Source organism: Mytilus californianus, unplaced genomic scaffold (assembly GCF_021869535.1).
Source record: "Mytilus californianus isolate M0D057914Y unplaced genomic scaffold, xbMytCali1.0.p SCAF_13, whole genome shotgun sequence".
NCBI classification, from domain to species: domain Eukaryota; kingdom Metazoa; phylum Mollusca; class Bivalvia; order Mytilida; family Mytilidae; genus Mytilus; species Mytilus californianus.
Genome location: NW_026262615.1, coordinates 21,007,178 through 21,027,798, shown reverse-complemented (window position 1 = coordinate 21,027,798; position 20,621 = coordinate 21,007,178). Strand labels below are relative to the sequence as shown.

Here is a 20,621-nt window from a genome sequence, read left to right as displayed (position 1 = left end):
TTCAATAAAACATATACCTGTATTGTAGATATACTTGAACAGCCGGCATGACAAGGTGAAAAGTAGTTATTGTTATCCGAACCGCAAACAGGAAAATAGTCCTCAGAATTGCAGTTGCAATTACTTGTACAGATATCAGATGAATTGCTTAAATTTCTGAAATTGAAAAAGAGATATAAAAGCATTAATATAATTGCTTGTTGGCTTGTTACACTAGACGTCAACATTGAAAACAGACTGGTCGAAGATGACCTAGCTTGTAAATTACTGGTTCTGTATGGTTGTTTTTAAGTTTACATGGATTCAATTGGATAATCTTTGATTAAGTGCATGAATATAATCTATAGATTTTCTACGCTGGACAATATTATTCCAAGAATGTCCCGCGTCAAACAAAATCAATACACAAATCTCGATTTTTTTTTATGAGTGATTTATACTGGTTGATATGAGGTCAATCGGCGTAAACGACGCCATCAAACAATTGGTTATAGTGACGTAATAACATAAGCATTGTACCATAGGAACTTTACGGGAAAGTTCACGAATTCGAAAGTCGTCTATTGCGAAATCGCACCATATAAATTGACGTTTATCTGCAAATATTTCCAAACGGCTTTTTAAATATATACTTATCATAAAAGACTAACTTATAAATTATTAAGTGATTTCCTGTGTTTACGTCAATTGTTAAAATCATATCCACTGCCGCAGTGGTTATTTTGGTTGCTTTTATACACTTAGCTCGCAGTCATTTTCTTTGTTTCGTTTCAAGGCGAAGTTTTAAAAACACAATTCGAACTAGATAGTTATATTCATGCTCTTGAAGGATGGTTATGGTTGTATCCATGCAGTATGAGACATAAAAAAGAACCTATTAAGATCAAAGAATAACCATGTGAATAGAAATTCCAAATGAAAGAAAGCAAACCTGTTATATCCAATTATTTCTGGAGTCGGACAACCCAGAAATATTTGTACCAAGTAGTGTACAATGGTGAATATTGACAGAATGACGATTAATCCGCCGCATCCTACTGGTGAAATCCTCTTTTTAGACGTAATATACCCACCAACAAAAGTTCCAACAGATACTGCAAAGATACGAGTTACACCTGAAATGAACACAAACTCTACAGTTTTATTGGTCATGATAAAGTCAGAAAGTAGCCATGCTTAGATAATTTATAATTTTGTAGAATACCTTTTCTACACTGTTACTTGTTTTATTTATTTTGATTTCGATTTTGTCATTTTGAGGAATGGTGGCAGATCATTTATATCCTCTATTTAATATGTTCCTTTCTACGCATAGCTATTGTTGCATACCGTACGCTAACTACAAGTTTTTTTATTGTAATTCTTATTACAAAAACTTCGAAAAATATACGAATAATCAACATTGTACATTCTTCACTGTCATTTTTAGTAGACGAGAGTTTTTTTTTCTAAATTTACAGCTCGTATAAACAATTGAAGTAAATATATTTTATCTTTGCCCTTCATTTAGCGTTTCGAGATGCGTACTCACAAGCATTATATACATTCGAAGTATATGCTTGAAATCTGTTCGTTTTAGTTTTCTATTAGGTGGTGTTACGTCAAAGACATTTCTTTTCATAATATACTTCATGTTAAAACGCTTGGTTTTTTTTTTTGGGGGGGGGGGGGGGAGGAGGAGGGGGGTTTATTTAAGGAAACATTAAATTCTTTGAGAATGCTACTATCTTGTATTAAACAATAAAATACTGGCAAATACAAATCCATCTTTCAGATTATTTAGTTTATAATTTCAATTAGAAGCTGTCTCTCATCAGATTGAAGTGAATCATAATACATGCCTAGGAGATTTGAGTTTACTCTTTTTGGTTCAATTTTGAATATACAAGTTTTGAGACAATTTTCATACAATCACACAACCTTCAAACATAGTTTTATAATGATGTTGTAGAAGAATACATTGCTAATTAGTAGATTTTACGATATGACCTGTTGTTCATGTGTAGTTTAAAAGTTTGAATAATATTCATACCTATTACTAAACTAGACTTCCAAGCAGGCAAAGTGAATTGAGTCTCAATGTATTTTGGTCCAAATGCAACACTGCCACTTACTAGAATAAGGATCAAACATCGACCCACTATGATAAGTACATACAGTTTGTTGCGAAACAGTCCATATATGTTTTTAACAAATTCTGAAATAAGACAAATTAAAATAAACAAATTGAAAACTGAAAAAGGTGCGTCAATGCTTTATGCTGTGTTCTTATTCTTCAGAATAATGCCAATAGCTCTGTTTACAAATCAGAGTGAATGTAAACCAATGTTGACAACTGAAAAAGGTGTAAGAAGATCGTACGTTGACCTAAAAGTTGCTTTAAATTCGCATCATTTAAAGTGTGGTGGATATTTACTCATTGGCAATTATACCACATCTTCTTATTTTTTATCAACAAATTGAAATTTGAGAAAAATGCATACGTTCATACGTTATGTTGTGTTATAATAATTCATATTGATGCACAAAGCTTTGCATTACAATTCCAAAGATAATGAAAACCTAATTAATCTTGTTTAATATACTGAAACACAACATCTACTTGTTGTAAATAAGTATTCTAAGTTTAACTGCATACTGCGTCAAAAAACGTCATTTACAAGAACAACACATAATGTTTATATGACATTATTTCTTTCAGCCTTATTCATGTTAGTGGAGATTGGCGGCATCAATTAAATTTATTGTTCCAACATACGCTGTTGTTTTAAATCTGCAGTATACTCTTTGGAATTTAATCTTCTTCAAGAATAACGAATGTGTACGGCTGATTGTGTCGGTTCTTGCGCAAATATATTTAGTTTTTTTGTTTTTTTTTTAATCATATTTTCTATGAGTTTGAAATAACGGTTCATATTTCCTCTTTTCATACCTTCTATGATTCTTGTTTTTCCTTTTTTCTTCAATACTTTCGTATCCACCTTAGTTGTTTTCGCTCGGAATCTTTTTGGGAAAAACATGAAGGGAAGTCCAGCTAAAATACTTCCTACTCCGAATGTTAAGAATCCAATCCACCAGGCACCAATCCATCTTGGATCTCGTGGCGAAATATTCACATCTACAATTATGTACGAAAACCATAAGTTCTAAAATATTATATACTTTATTGTTTTTTAATTGTTTAGTTATAGAATATTTATTACAGTTTACCGTTCACTTAAAAAAACGCTTGGGTTGAGCATGCCTTGTAAAGGTTAATCGAATATAGTGTTGTTTTTTTGCCACATATTGAGCAACAAATAGCAAAATTTGTAGAAGGAACGGTGCAAAGGAATACATCAATATACTGAATTGACAAGTAACGTCTCATTCATCCGTTTTACAATTGCTTCTGAAAAATCATTCCTATATGAGGGTCTGGATTTGGGGACGGGTAGTCCTTGCTTCTTCACCTCTTTATTTTTTAATTTTCTATGCAATTTCAAGTTTTCTGTATTCTCTATCGATTTTGTAATTTTTTCTATTAATCTCTTTTTGTTAGCTTTTTGTCTATTTTTTGTCTATTCTTTACTTTTTCTGACCCATTCTACTGTTGTGTAAGCTCATTCCTATCAATTCTGTAAAACACATTCACGCCAGTAAAGTTGGTTTTCGTTAATGTTATTGCATATGGCTTGTGTTTCGTCATGTAGAAAATGTCAAGTTGTAATGACAACGAAAGTTAGAAATACGTTTCTCAGTTAGCTTTATAAATGCAGTGTTGATTTTTCGAATTAAGCACAATATAAATGATATCACGTGCTCTCCATTAAACTTCGCATTCACAGGAACTAAAACAATACAAAAGGAAAGTTTGAAGAGATAATTTTATTTTTTAACTTTTTTTTATAATAAAATGTGTCCTTTTTGTAGTTTACATGAAGTAGTCACACTTTTTAATAAAGCGCAGAAACGAAAAGTGTTTCTACATTTGAAAATGCATGTACCAAGTCAGGAACATGACAGTTGTTGTCCATTCGTTTGATTCGTTTTATCATTTGATTTTGCCATTTGATTAGGGACATTTCGTTTTGAATTTTCCTCGGAGTTCAGTATTTTTGTGATTTTACTTTTTTCAGTAAACACTTTAACAGACCTTATTATCGTCCAATTCTATTATAATGAATTACGATACATATTAACGAGAAAATTCTTGAGAACTTACGTTTGTAATGCGATACACTTTCTATACAATAGACTTTTAATTCAATGCAATATTCCACAATATTTTGCAAGCAGATAGACAAATACCTTTCACGTTACAACTTGAATCCTCAGTTCTTACTTGACTCATACTTCGATGACGTCTGTTATAAGGCTTTCATAAAAAAAAAAAAAAATATTACGTCTAGAAAAAAAAATTACCTTCTAAAGTTACATAGATTTTGCTGAACAGACCACCGAGTCCAAAACCAAGTGCAGGTCCGAATATAGCTACTGCCGTTACACTACCTGTTACAATAAATTGTCACCAGATGTTTCCAAAAAGAATCATATAGACTATACAAATGCATAAATATAATAAATTAAACTATCACGTCGAACTTGCTTATTTGTTGTTCTTGCATTAAATCGAAACACTATATCTTTAATCGGACGGAAGAACAAACCTATTTTATTTCTTCTCATGATCGATTCCTTCCGATAATTTCTTTGTTCATTCCAAGGAATTTAGACAGCAGATATTTTAACTCTTAAACTCTTAATTTGTCACTTCAATTACATATACTAAGTCTGGCAATTAACGGCCGATTTCATTTATGTTAGGAGTCACACCATACACAGATTGACTATGTCAGTTTGTGTTATATGATATGTTAAACTGTTTTAAAATTCACTATTTTAAGACATTATTCTATGTGTCAAAGGTTACAAATTTTTCTTCAAAAGTCAATCACTGTAATCGATGATTATCGATTACCAGGTTCTATGATTTATGACACCGTTTGACCTTTTTTTTTATGCATGATTCTTTCAACATATATTTACTAAAAGAAAATGAATTGGCTTTGAACTAGCTATCAGTAACTGCAAGTACTCTTAGATCGGCACTTTACGTTTTTTTGTTTTTATGTAAGTTGCTTTTGTGCTTCTTACCGATCCGATGGTTCAAACCATTTCCAACTAATTTTTAAAATTTGTTATTACGTTTAGCCGTAATATCACTGTCTCGGGTTGGGATGAGTGTTGATCGCTCACAAACATGTTTAACCCCGCCACATTCTTTTCATGTCTCAAGTCAGAAGCCTGTAATTTAGTGGTTGCCGTTAGTTGCTGTTTGTTTGTTGTCATATTTGTTGGTAGTTGTCATATTTGTTTTTTGTTTATTGTGTTTTAAATCCGGGTGCTTGTTTTTTCGTTTGATTTGTTTCACATATTGTGATGCCTTTTATGCAATATATGACTATAAATATATACGGTGTTTGCTTTGCTCATTATTGAAAGCCGTACGGTGACCTATAGATGTTTAAATTCGCTTCATTTTGGACACAGTCGGATAATTGCCTTATTGGCACTCTTACCTTTAGGCAAAGGAGATTGACTTGTGTATACATTTTTTAAATGTATATCAGACTGTTAAAATGACTATCCAATTGGTTTTTATATTACTAATTTGTAAATTTCTTATAATTCAAATAGTTTAATACTATATGGAATAACTCACCGACATAAACAGCTGTTTGAGTTTTTTTAACATTGTTGTCAATATACGTGGTAATAAAAGCTTGTCTTGGAGACTTGCCTATTCCTTGAAGTATCATTCCAATGGCAATAATTGCCATGGCAACAGGAGTGAAGTCGTTTGCGATACCTACCGACGTACGGATGTCTGAATTTGAACTACAGTTCATATTAGAATTTGATTTGGCGAAAGTTGATGACGCTTCACATAGCTGTCCTGACATCATCTTTGATAAAAAATCATCACTTTGACTAACATTCGAAGTTTTCGGCAAAAATGATTTTGAATACACTGGTGAAACAAAATATGGTATTGCACAAATTATTCCGGCAGCACCGAACAATAATGTTGAAAAGGATAGAACACGCGGAGCATGCACTTTTTCTGCGAAGAAGCTGATAAATAGAGTTACTGTCAAGTAACCAATATCATTACAACTCATCAGTAAGCCACTTTGGGTACTCGTGAATCCAAACTGTTTTTCAATCGTTGTAATTTGTGACGCTAAATATATGGATATCGTCGATGTCATTAATGCTGCTATTGAAAAAAACACAGTAAAGATTTTCATAGTCGCACAACATTGTAAACAATCCGGTTTAAACAGACCAATGCCACACTGTATCTCTGAACGCATGACTGATTATAAGCTGTGTGTCTTAATGTTTTGGAATATGGATCCTGAAACATAAAATTACAAGTCAGTTACAAAAATTTTCTTAAATTTCAATCATGTATATGCCTTTCATTACTTCACATAAAAGAGTCAACATTAAACTTTTTACTGCTTCACGTGAAAACAAAATCTAAATATACGCTATTTTGCGTCTCCGCGTAAAACGTTGGTATGAATGCTATTTTGCTGCCTCGCAAAAATAAATCCGATCGATATTAATGCTACTTTACTGTTTCACACAAAACATATTGCTACTTAACCATTTGATGTAAAGGAAAATACTCCATTCCATATGCTATTAAACGAACTATTTAGAAATGTGTTTAACCAATTAAATCAAAGTTTAATTCGATAATTTCGTTTTTTCAGGTCAATCAGCTGATATCTTTATATCACATTCGTTGCTTAAAAGTAGCTACTTTTGCCAAAAGCAAAGATTTTTCTTTTAATCGACTGTCATGACTGTGGAAAGGTAATTAACTGCGGATGAACACTTAATTGTTCGTTGTTTAATCTACGGTAGAATGCATCTAATACATTCTCAGGGTGGTAACATCTAGTGGCATACTGTAAAGTAGAAGACAATCGTAAAAATTAGAAGGGGGATGTATTTCGCTTATTTTACGATTACAATTAAAGTGCAAAAAAATATTCCCACGCGTATTTAATTTATTACGGAGATAACAGTCAAGGGCATGAATAATGTAAAAACAAAACATCTCAAACCAATTTTGTCTAGCGATACCACTTTGTAGTTAAGATATGCAATGCATTCTCAGGACGAAAGATGCGTCATGTCTAGTCGCAATTTTTTTCACGTGGTCAATGATTATGTGTTGATTGTTAATCAAGGTTATAATTGGTAAACGCCGCACAAAAAAAAAAAAGAAAAAAAACAACTAAAGTTAATTAGAGCCAAAGTTTTCGATTAGCAATCTATGAATGGAATCTGTTTTGTCGATTATACGCTACGGATTCGTATTAAATATTGAAAATGTAAACAGATGACGTAGTTTAGTTTACATCAGAATCACCAGAAAATTGACTTTAATGCTCATTCTAGTAAAAAAAAACAACAGTAGAGTGACGAAAATGTTGGAAAAATAAATGGGAAAGAAGCATCTCCCCTATGAATGTACCAACCTGTTAGAAGTACGATTTGGATCAATGTTGGAGTGCTTGTTATTTATTGAGTCTGCAGTATGTTCTGACTTCTGAAATACATTGCCATAGAGCATCACTTATATCATTACATTAATTGTAAGTATTAAAACAAATTTCATTCATTTACACATAAACACTTGACTTTTCTCGTTTGAACTGAACTTTTATAGCTTACTACTAGCATACGGTATGGTTTTACTTTTTATTTAAAACCAGTTCAGTGACGTATAACTGCTTACATCTACTTAAGTTGGTCAGTTGGATAGTTGTATCATTGGCAATCATACTACATATCCCATTTCCATAGTAAAATACCATTCTGAATATTATACTGCTCATAAATAAATTCTTAAAGAACAACTATGAATCTTTACAAAACTTTGTTTTCCAAACATGCATAAAAATACAAAAGTTCCAACTAAAACCAGTATTGAAATGAACGTACATTAAACGCATAGTACTATTCACATGTTAGATTGACTGACCTTGTTGTCCTGACGTAATCATAAACTTTAAAACCAAATCATATTCTGTTTCACTAGACGGAACTAAACGTGCCTGTATAAAACAAGATAAGGCGAGTACTTTGTTACTATGACAGAAAATTGTGCCTTTATTATACATCTCATTATGCTTTAAATTGATTCTATACTAAGCAGTGATTTTTTATAATAGTATGAAAATGTACTTGGTAAGTGAATTAATGTTTTCTTTTATAATAAATGCTACTAGTAAATAAAATCATTATGAACTTTTGAACACACTTGTGCACGTGCACGTGCACTTAAATTCTTATTGAACAAATATTCATTTCGGCGCAATGCATTTTGCAATTTTTACAAATACAGAAAATTTATATGTGCAGGAAAGTTATATTACAGATGAAATATTTACCTTGTTGTATGTTGAAGTACAAGGTATTATCTGAAACAGTACACATGTTATCTTACCTGTAAGGATCAAGGTTTTCTTTATTTATTCACATAATATAGTATATTATCTATAATACGAGTGACTGTCTACCAAAACAATCCTGTTGACATCTTACTTGGGGTCGTCAATCTTAACGAGGGTCGTAATGTAGAATCTTTATGACGGATAACGGTAACAAATCTTTCCAAATGACGTTAACGATAAGTTTTTGTGTATGGCAATAACATTTACATTTTTTTTATGACAATAAAAAAATCGACTGATTTTGACGAATCACGTTAATTTCTTTTTAAAAATAACGGTAACGGATGATTATTTGAGATCTCTGACGAATCGCAATAAGGATATTTTAAAGTACTTGAATATTTAAATATATTGTATATCAGGAATTTGGTTGCAATTGATGACATTTTATAATATAATTCACAATTTGTCTTACGAGTAATCATTTCGCCATCAAACAATTTAAAAATCTATTACGACCACTTTATTTCTTTTTCAATTTTTTCATTTAACTAGAGATAAGTGAACACAGAGGGGAATCAATGTTTGATTTAGTTTCTTTTATTTTTATCTTATAATGACATTTACTTATTTAATGACTAAACACAAAAAGATTCAATACCAGTAAAATTCCACGTGGCTCATTTTTAGTAAGAGTATGATTCAATTAAAAGGGGCAGTATATGCACTTTCTGTATAGCCCTGCTCTGAAAAGGACGCTGCCAAGTCCGGACGTGACATCATGTTTTGAAATCGAGCAATTCCTGAATTGTTCAAATACACGTTATTACTTGTTTGACCACAGACTACATGTACATACAACATTTTCATCCTCACGAGCACATGTCTTTCCTTTGTATGGTTGCAATTTTAGCTTAGACGTATTGTTCATTTTATAGGCGAACCCGTTTATAAGAAGGGTTTAATATTCACAACTAGACTTAACCCGTCACACTTGAATACATGTATCCCTTTACGGGAAACAGTTATACCATATAACCAATCATACCTTCGAATTATAAGACATTATTGTATAGAGAGTAAAATATTGAGAAAAAATTGCGATGAAATAAATCATTATTGGATGAAACACTATTCTGGGGTTAATTGATTTGCAAAATGCGAAAGCTGGATCAATTTACTGAAAAAAAGAATAATATCCGCGGAATTTTCTGTTAAATTATGCATAAAATAAGATTTACATGTAATGTATACAGCAATGTGACATCAACCAACTAAAATACATCTAGATGTCATCATACAGTCTTCGCAATAAACAGATGTTTATAAAACAAAATACTTTTTGTTTTAATTTATTAACGATCTAACCATAAAGAAAGGGTGTGAAACATTATTGAAAATCTGTGTGTAAAATCAAACTTTCAGATTAAAATCTTACTTCCTCAGCCAACGTGGACCTTTAATTAAGGGTCTCGTCTGTTTAGGCCCCTTTCGGTCATATATATTCAAACATACTTATATATATATTATTGTTTGTGACCGTTATTTTTATGTTAAGGACAAATGAAATAAAGTAAAAGCAATTCGCGAAGTATCGTTGTTTGCCAAACGTTTAACAGATATGTCCTGTTTTAACTATCATGCTATCATTTGATTGAGTGTTGTTTGCGTTACGCTCAGTCGATTTTAACAGTAATACGTTCGAGTATTTTCAAAGTTAGTTTTTCCTAAAAACATATCGATCGTTGTCTTGATCTCTGTATGTATGAAGCTAGACAAGAAAAAAGTCCGTTGATCGTGTAGTCAACTCCTTAATCGAAAGCTATTTGAGAGAAGTTGCTAATATTTTTACAGAATCTTAATGTAATTTTCTCATATTCGTAGTGTTTGTGCAAGATATATTGAATATCTAGCAAAATGGTTAAACATTAAGAGAAGAATAACGGTAAACTCGATCCATAGTAAAATGTTTGCATGCTCGAAATACAACCGAAAAGCGAATAGAGACTCCTTCAAAATAAAAAAAAATATTACAGTCTTTAAAAAAATATATGAGAAAATTAAGAGGAGCAGAAATAAACGTCGAAATTTGGGTAAAATTATAAATTAACTACATCTGATTCGAAGTAATTATTGAACAAAGAATGCAAAATACAACATAGATTCATAAAATACAAATAAACTGTCCATTGATGAGTATAAACCTTAAATCAATTATGTTACATTAACAACTTGTAATCTTCCAACTATAACAAGTTTTATATGCAAATTTTGTTTTCTATTATGTTTTAAGCGATTGAATCGACCAGTTAATATGATAAAAAACATATAACTGCAGTCACTCAAGAAGATACGTATGGTGTACTCGGAGATGATATCGTATGATTTTATTTTTAACTCGGTCAGCTCCGCTCAGCCCACGAAAATATGGTTAACATCCGTCCGGTATGAAGTACATCGGTATTTGCGTGATATTTATTCCCCCCGTCATGGATGAAGGAGGCGTTAAGGTTTACCCTTGACAATCTGTACGTACGTCCAAATATTTGTACGGTTGCTTGTTTCTACCAAACACATATGAAGAATGCATTTAGGTGGCGTTAACCTCATCGTTCTTGAGTGATGTACCTTTTTAAATGGAAAAATTGTGTTTAATTTGCTGTTTCCGCACTCTTACTTTAGTTTGCTTCAACCAAATGTAATGAAACTTATACACAATGCTTATTAACACCAAACACAGATCAAGTTCAAAGTTGGGTGGCGTCACATTCATGGTTCTTGAGAGGTGTACCTTTATAAATAGAAAAAGCTCAATTTGCCGTATATTCCTAAGCGTCCCATGGAGGCATTTGTATGTTATCTTTTAAACACTTTTAAACACTTTCTTAATATTTTAAGTTCATTCAAAATCATATCATTGTAATTAGTTCTTTCATGTGGTATTATTCATATAATTATTTTGCAAATATGTTTTGGTCCCTACGTGTTCGTATTATTTCAGAATGGTACCGGTTTTATAGGCTTAAGTGTTTTGTTGAAATTATTGTAATTGTATGTTCTTTTTTCATTTCTAAAATTTCCGAGTTTGAAAATTAAAAGCTACAATAATTTGAATTCCTACCACAAGTTCATTTGTCTGTCCAAAGTCAGGAAGTTTGTCAAAGGTTGTCTTTAATCATAACTGTACACTTTGTTCTTATGGAGATGACATGTGTTGATGGTAGATTTAGAAAGTTTATAGTTTGTAGATAACGTAGTTATAACATTTCAGATTTAGTGATTTAAGAGCTTGACTTAATGTTATTATACTAAGTCAATTGCTGTTGGTATAAGCCACTTGTTGTCATTTTAATTTAGTTTGATTGTTTGTGTCGTTTTGTTGCTGTCTCACTGAGGAAATCATAAATTTTCTTATTTACTTTAAAGTCAGTGTTATATGTAAAAAAGTTAATCTTTTTTTCTTAAAAAAAAATAAATAAAAGACCTAGTTGGAGGGCGCGAATTTGTAACGAGTTTGATGTATGTACTTATCAGTTCAATGTGATTAAAATCATAAAAGTCAATTCAATCATAACAGATACATTTTACGTGACATTGTGCTTTAATTTGTCTCTCAAAAACTATATCAAATTGAAAGAAAAATCAAATAAAATGAATAACAGTGATATATTACCTAAACCTAAACATTAATTATTTGACTTTCATGTAGTTGTAAATTACATTGTTTTGTTGATTATTGACATATTTTGATTTTCTTGTATTCCGAGATTACAAACACTGAACTATTGATTTGGATTAAAATGGTATTATCCAACAGGTGATAAATGCATTTCGTGTTAAAATTTTGCAAAACAATCCATAGTTTCCCGAGTGAGCATTTAAGATAAAACACAGTGAGAGATTTCATTCGAAACCAATATTGATTAATATAGAATAATACCTATTTTGTTAAACAAGGAAGTGTTCTTTTTGGAAAAAAATGGCATGGAATTGTTACCTGCCTCATTTTATAATGTTTCTTATATCTCAGTCACATAGTAAGTATTTAATATTTATATTTATGTATCAAATCGAAAATATAAAATTGCAGTATTGTAGACTATGGTCTGGGGTGAACTCTAAAATTAATGAAATTCTAATTCATTTTTAGTTGCAACTTTAAATTTTAGCTAAACAATATCTTACCCCTCTTATGCTCAGAAGTATTATTATTGTGGCGAGAATAGGAATATTTGATTTTTTTAATACGCTGTTCTTTCTTATTTAAATCGATCGGTATATAGAATTTGTAACATGAATGGTAATTTTTCCTCAGATCTTCGGGTGAGTTAACTTCGGTTATTTTTAGAGGAGTGCGTTAACTGAATGCTTTGTTTTAGTTTTTGCACTCTCCAGTCCCGCCGTGTGGAAAGAATGGGAGGAACTTGGACCAATGCTCTAACTTCCATCTCAAAAGTTGTTGTTATTTCACTGTCTTGCTCCGCCTCCTTGGCCTAGTAAACTATGAAATCAATGACCATAAAATGTCCTAATAAATGTAAACAAAATGCATACACAACATTATATCAAAAACAAAAAGAGAAAAAAAGGGGGGTTGAGGGGCATACCCTAACACTAGTCAAACTTGTAAACCTAATCCTAAATTAAAAATGGTTCCCTGAAACAAATGAATGCTGGAAAAAGCTACAAAAAGGAATAACGTGGTCTATCAACGAAGGGCCATATTGATAGATTGGTGGAGACTTGTTTTTATCGTGACAATATAAATATTAAAAAAAAAATTGTCACTGGAATTTAAGTCGAAATGAAAGAATAAAACTAAATGTAATAGAAATATGACTATAAATTTTCCTACTGTTATTTTGGTTGGATACTTGTTTTTAACGTGTCGAAATTAATGAAAAAATATATGTCACTGGATGTTTAGGAATTTCTTCATTCTATAAAGGCCTATCTCCGTGAATTGATCATGCTTCAAATATTTGTTCCTGGATCTTACACGCATTCAACATGCAACCGTTGCAATCAATTAACCGATCTCTTCCCAGTTCTTGTGAATGGAAGAATAGTGTTAATTACCTTCATAACTTCATAATTGGTATTACAAAATGTTACCTTCTTATCACAACAACAAAACGCCTTTGAAACTACATGTCATTTTCGAGTTGGAGTCCAGATAAACATCATATAAAATTTTGCATCACCTCCCCCCCCCCCCCCCCCACCCCTCTCCCTTTTTTCAAGAGTTCTTGGGGAGAAATTTTCTATAACACGTAAATGGCTATCGAGCCCCTGAATCCCACGGCAACAATTCATTTAAATGTACCTGTATCTGACACACTAATCCAACTGACATCTACTGCATGTGTTAATTTTCTGGAAATCAGATATAGTATCACGCCACTATTTGATTGACATATTGAAAAGTACAGTAAAGCTTTATTGGTCAGCATTTAACCTTTGATGTCTGTCATAGCCCATTTATGTTACAAATCATACATAGCCACGCCCTACTCATTAACGTATTTAATCCATTCAAAGCTACACTTTTCGTAAATTGAATACGTTAATTCGTAAAAGGCGTGCTATATATATAACGTGGCGCGGTGTTCTGTTTAATTCCCTTTAATTAATTTGTTGTCTTTTTTTTTCTTAATATGAAGGAAACTTCATGTTGGAAAATTGCGACTTAAACATTTTTTTTGCAATCAACAATCACACAATAGAAAGTATATGTTAAATGTACTGAATGTTATCTAGTTCTACATATAATAGAAAAAAAAATATGGGGTATTCCTCAATGACACAAAATCAGTACATGCACAGCAAAAAAAAAACACAAAAAGCAAAGAAACAGCGCTTTCATTGCTGTTCTTCATCTCAAAGTCACAGTGAGGCCTTCAACATATCGACATTTTTTGTCCCCTCAACTGTCTTTGAGATTAAATGCAGACAATTCGAAAGTACAACATATCAATAGTTATAGAACAATGTAACAAAAACAACTAAAAAAATTGGGAGAAGCGGAACCAGTGATTCGATATCCAATTTTTGTTTATTAAGAATTCTTTATATTTCTCCATTCTGTTTAAAATTAAATATAAAATAATCCCGGAACTACAAAATGCCTTAAAAATTGAAGAGAATAAGATAAATATTATAACAAATAAAATTAAAAATTATTACTTAAAAGAGAACTATCAAATGCATAAACAATCCGAAATTTGTTGAATGATACCTGTTGAGGATTTGTTTACAGTCGTTATCTAAAGTGTTTAATCGTAAATCAAATGTTCAAGAGAAAAATACATACATTACATAAATGCAGACGTAACCAGTTTGTTAAATACCGAAAATAAAAAACAAAAGGAACTTTTCGTATTCCTGATATAATCAATGATTGGTAACTAAACAATGCATTATATAACACACAGTGATCGTTAAATGATTCCGCATAGGATTTTCCAAAAAGTCTTTTAGATAACTGATTAAATAAGGAAATGCACATTTCAATTAAAAATATGGCATTGCTAAACTATTTAATGATTTCCAATTTATTATTTACGAACAGTAGGTATTTGTAATAAATATCTAAATAAACTATTGCATTATTATAGATTTTCAGTGTAAGTTATTTCTGTACTATTCGAGTAACTTTCATTATATAAATGGAATCGGGGACGATTTAGAGCAAGAAGTCTATTGTTAACGACTGCACGTTGCTCGCTAGATGTCTTTTGGTTATTGTTAGGTAGATGTCTGATTAACGTAATCCCAGCATCTCCTATTATTTTTTGTTAACATAAGGAAATAATGCACGAATGTTTTTTAATCGAATTACCAGTTATTGTTTCCGTATGTGCTATAATTATTCTGTTAATATTTAAAAAGTCAGTGTATAAAGAGCAAGGCCCATCAATCCCTGTGTTGATCTTAACTTAAGCCGATCACAATGATCATGCCCAAGAATTAAATAAGTATCAAGATTTACTAAACATTAGCAGGCAAAATGTAGCAATACGTCATGTACGTAGAATATGCAAATTTCACTTCATGTGGGGAAATTTCAAAGTAGATTGATTTGCAGATTATCATGCAACTATAAACACCAGTTATCAAAAACAAACCCCATTATGATTTTAAGGGGAAAAGTTTGGAGACGGTGTTGCAAATATTTTGTCAAATGTATGTATAAACTTTTGATCATTTCTGGTGATATCTGTTTTCGATACTATTTCAGTATGTGATTGTAAAATATTCTTAGTATAAAATATACTATCTAATGCACACTTAAACAATTGAAGAAACATTTTGTTTAATGAAACATCCACAGAGGATAATGTAAGTGTGATGAATGAGGAATATTCTTAGTCTGAATCGGAGCACGGTAGGTATAGTGTCCAGCAGGTTTTTTCGAGTGTGATCACTTTTTTTCGAGTGAATATGATCAAAATGTAAACAAACAGACTTCTTTTCTGACAAGACGTGCTATAGAAGCTTGGGTTTAATGTACAAGGTTATAAAAGGTATAGTCATGTCTTTTTTGACTGTCAATGACGTTAAAATACCAAATTCCTAGGATGTGTTTTAGTTGATTTTAGTCTCTGATGCATGATTTTTTATTATTAACTGTTTTGGCTTTTAACTAGCTGTCAGTAACTGCGAGTACTCTCATATCGTACTTTCTTGTTTATTTGACCTGTTGATACTAATTGTAATGCTTTGTTGTTATTTAATTTTATTCAGGGTTATATCTGGTCTATATACCAGCTTTGATAAGTGTTTGGTATTACTATCAATTTTCACTTCGTACCATGAACATCAAAATTATTTATTTTGTTAAAATATTTCCTTTCTCTAATGGAACTGTACACGTATACCTAACAACAAAATTATTTTCATTTACCTGTGTTTAAAGTTATTGCAAATGGCTGATATTTTTGTTCGAGCATATTGTTTTTCTTAGATTGTTTAACATTTCATACCGATATAACATGTTACTTTTATTATTCTTCCCTTAGTTTATTTATTTTGTATTTACATTGTATCATAGGTCAAATATATTTGTTCAGTGTTTGTTCACTGGTGTTAATATGTCCTTTGATAGAGTTAAGCTATTTCAATTGATATTTTATAGTGTGTCTTTCATTGTTGTGGTGTTACACTATTGTTTCAGAAAAAGGGTGAAGGTTTGGAACCATTAAAACGTTTAAACCTGCTGCATTTGTTTGCACCTGTCCTAAGTCAGGAATCTGATGTTCAGTAGTTGTCGTTTGTTGATATGGTTCATAACTGTTTCTCGTTTCTCGTTTTTTATATAGATTAGATCGTTGGTTTTCCCGTTTGAATGGTTTTACACAAGTAATTTTTGGGGCCCTTTATAGCTTACTGTTCGGTGTGAGCCAAGTCTCCGTGTTGAAGACCGTACTATGACCGATAATGGTTTACACTTATAGATTTTGACTTGGATGGAGAATTGTCTCATTGGCACTCATCTTCTTATATCTATGTTAGTATTTGAGATAAAAAGATATTATCAATCCGACATTATTTTTCGTTAAATATGTTAAATTTAGCCTTACAATGCTTTTATTCCAAAATACAGAATAAAGCAATTTTTATACACATACCAATGCAAATGTCGAAGGAAATGCATACACGGAATCTATATATCCTTCGATATACAGACACTTTACAAATATTCTTGTTATTGCATTGAAAACGACATTTTGAGACTAAATCCATTTCTATATGTCCCGTTTTTTTCGAGAGCAGTCCGGGTTTTTTCGAGTGCGTCCGTGTTTTATCGAGTGATTATACAAATTTCCTATAGCTTAAAATGTTATGTGTCAGTGTATCTACGTTTAAAAACAATAAAAAAAAAAGGTTCAAATTAAGTATTTTTCAAGGCACAAAACCAATGCATTCATCAGTTTGATAATGGTGTACGAACATTTACATTTTATAAATAAGTATCGTTCATTTGTATTTATCGTTGTTTGTCACATCTTATAAATTACATGTGCAGTATATATTCGTGATGTCAACAATCTACTGTTAGCATAGACAATTTGGGTTGAGACGTACATACATATAGTGTGTTAAGCTGATTAACTATTCATTTCATTGTTAATTATGTATTAAATTTATTTCAAATTTTATTGTCAATGGGAATAAAAATGGAGCGGATTAGGTGTGTGTGTTGTTCTTTTTTTATTAATGGATTTTTTTTTGTGGGGGCGGAAGCAGGCCTCTTTTAGTAGATTATTTTTTTATTACAAAGTATTTTTCTGATTCTTCACTGCTGTCCAGTTTGTTTCTAACTCCTTTCTTTAAAACTCCGGGGTTCACCACAAAAAATATTATTAACTGTAAAAACAAAAGTAGCATAAGAAAGTTGAAAAGATTATGAGTCCCCTGCACTATGTTCTAACGACCGTTTTATAAAGGATCCAGTAATTTCTTATTTAACACTCGAAAAAACCCGGACAATATTAAACACTGATGTGTTTGGTTATATACAAGGACATTGTGCTTCTTTGTTGCTCAAAACATGTACAGTATTCAAAAAAAGATGGGTAGTCATATAAAAAAACTATTATAATTACGAAAAAGCAGTTAATTGACCTTATCGCATGTTCTATCACTCGAAAAAATCCGATCTACACTCGAAAAAAGTGGACCGATTCACTCGAAAAACCACGATCCTAGCCGGAAACTATACTTACCGTGCGTTGAAAGGGTATTTATATATATATATATATATAGCAATTTAAGATTCAGTATAGCATTGGTAAAATTATTATCAGTTGGAATTTCTGTATGATACAACTTGTCAAATGATTACAAATTGGCTGTGTTCAACTATCTTAAACTGAAACTCCTATCTGAAAAGCACAACTAATCATGTACAATAAGCTGAAGCCCTGTGAAAAGTGTCTGCCTTAGAAGTGTTCATAACAAATACTAAAGCAGTATGCATTTTAATCATCTAGCTTAAGTACTCTTACAATTGTCTTTATGAGTTTTAAAAGAAACAAATAGATGATTATTATTCAGCCTCATACAACAACCGGTAAGGTATGATTATTAGTTTTCACAGCCCATTGCGTATTTTATGTTGTGAAATTTAAGATTTATTACATTTATTTCCAGTAAAACATACACAATTACATATTCTTAGTGAAATACAATTTTCGGGTTTTGACAGTTACTTTATTGCACGATTTATTTGATATACATGATTGGGGATTGGGTTTTAAATTGACAAATACTTGGTTGCTGTCACATCAAGAACACATCTTGATACTATTGCCATTTAAAATAACTGTTATTGCATATTATATGATATTATCTATATATGCTCTAAATTTATTCGACATATCTGTAAGAACCTTGAACGTGCAAAAAAAAAGTTTATAAAGCCTTTAACGATTGATGCAATTGTAGTTTCGTTTCATAAAAATTCAATATTTTAAAACATGTACTGTAACATCTCATACCTACCCTTCATCTTTATATTTTTCATGTAAATGATACTTGATTCTCCCAAGGAGCTGTTTGTTTAGCATCAAAATTTGTTCTATCAAAGCATGAAAAAGAAAGAAAGTATACATGCAATAAGCAAAAATACTGAAAAATCCACCCCTCCCTCTTTATCGCTGGACATTTTTCATGAAAGCTTGGGATCTGTATATAATGATAATCTTCTTACTCAAATCCCTCACTTTATATATATTATGCATAATGCTTCTTTTTATTTCTTGTGAAAACTATTTATGTGCGAAGTACTATTTAAAGATAAGAAGATTTGGTTATGATTGTTAGTGAGACAACTCTCCACCAACAACCAAAATGACTTACAAAACAAAATCATTAAAGATACCCAGATTAAAATTGTGTACGTCAGACACGCGTTTCGACTACAAAATACTGATTAGTGACGTTCGAATTAAACATGTGAGCTGCGTCGGATAGAAATCGACCTTATACAAATGCACGTATACATGTACATGTATCATACTTTGATTGGTGTTGGAACATTAAAATACGAAATAAAAGATGATTTTTGGTCTATTTTGTAGAGTTCTTATATTAGCCTAATTTTCATACAACTACAGATTTTGCATAGAGATTTTTTCAACCAAAAATAAGTTAACAGATGCATTGATAATCATTTGCATAAGGTCGATTTATATCCGACACAGCTCATGTTAAAAAGCTCAAATAAAGTACGAAGTTGAAGAGCATTGATGACTCAACATTCCGAAAGGTTACAAGTAAGCAGCTATCGTAAAAGCAATGTAAATGGTTTTCTGAAACTGAAAAAAAATCGTCAATTTCCGTAATTTCTGGATGATAATAAAAATATTTTGGAATATTATAACAAAGAAGTGATCCAACAGAGCAGACATCTATATTATTCTTTTACCATTTTTCATCATTGTTTAGATCCTCACACTGGACAGGAGCTCGCATGCCAATGTTACATTACAATTTAATACGACAGTTTTAATTTGTACAAAATAACGCCCACTAACAAATAAATGTTTCAATATTATGTCTCGAAAACACTGTTTATTCAAAGTTAAGCGAAATACTTACTTTCACTCGTTTCTGATTAACCGAGAAGTCTTAACATTCGAGTTATCATCCTTTGTTCTTTCTACAATATTGGGATCTGTTGAATGGAATGACACACGACCAATTTACGTGCCAAAAAAAAATAAAATCGACGCTATTATACGATTTGTTGTACGGCTATAGGTGTTCAAGATATTAAACTAAAATCTATTTTCCAGGCGGATAAAAGACAAATTCATTCCTCCCAACACATCCAATAAACTATTTTCTACAAGAAAAACTATGTTGTTTCCTAGCTCCTTTCCTCCAAATTGAGTGTATAATAACGGCAGTCTGTTCGACAATCATTTATTGATGATAATAAGTGAAACTCTGGCAAACAAAACAAAGACAATGTGGGCTTTTTCTAATTAAACAAAAAAATGATCCTGTTGATTGTATAACTATCAAAGTCGTTGTGTCTCAAGAGACCCTCGTATTTCCTCCACGACCACTTCCCAAACCCACTCTTTGAAAGCACATTTAAAAACACCTGTTCGACCAAGGAACAAGGTCATATTATTATGAACGCTATAATTT

The 20,621-nt window shown here is 31.4% G+C and overlaps 1 protein-coding gene across 1 annotated transcript in view; it reads right to left on the bottom strand.

Annotated features, from left to right (window-relative positions):
- Positions 1–5,822, bottom strand: part of LOC127723897 (solute carrier organic anion transporter family member 3A1-like) — a 58,997-nt gene extending 53,175 nt beyond the window's left edge. The window contains exons 1-3 of the mRNA XM_052230613.1: positions 5,705–5,822; positions 932–1,094; positions 18–156 (exon numbers count right to left, since the gene is read on the bottom strand). Coding sequence (XP_052086573.1) covers positions 18–156; positions 932–1,094; positions 5,705–5,822 — 420 coding nt within the window. The remainder of the gene's footprint in view (positions 1–17; positions 157–931; positions 1,095–5,704) is intronic.
- Between the last annotated feature and the right edge of the window lie 14,799 nt (positions 5,823–20,621).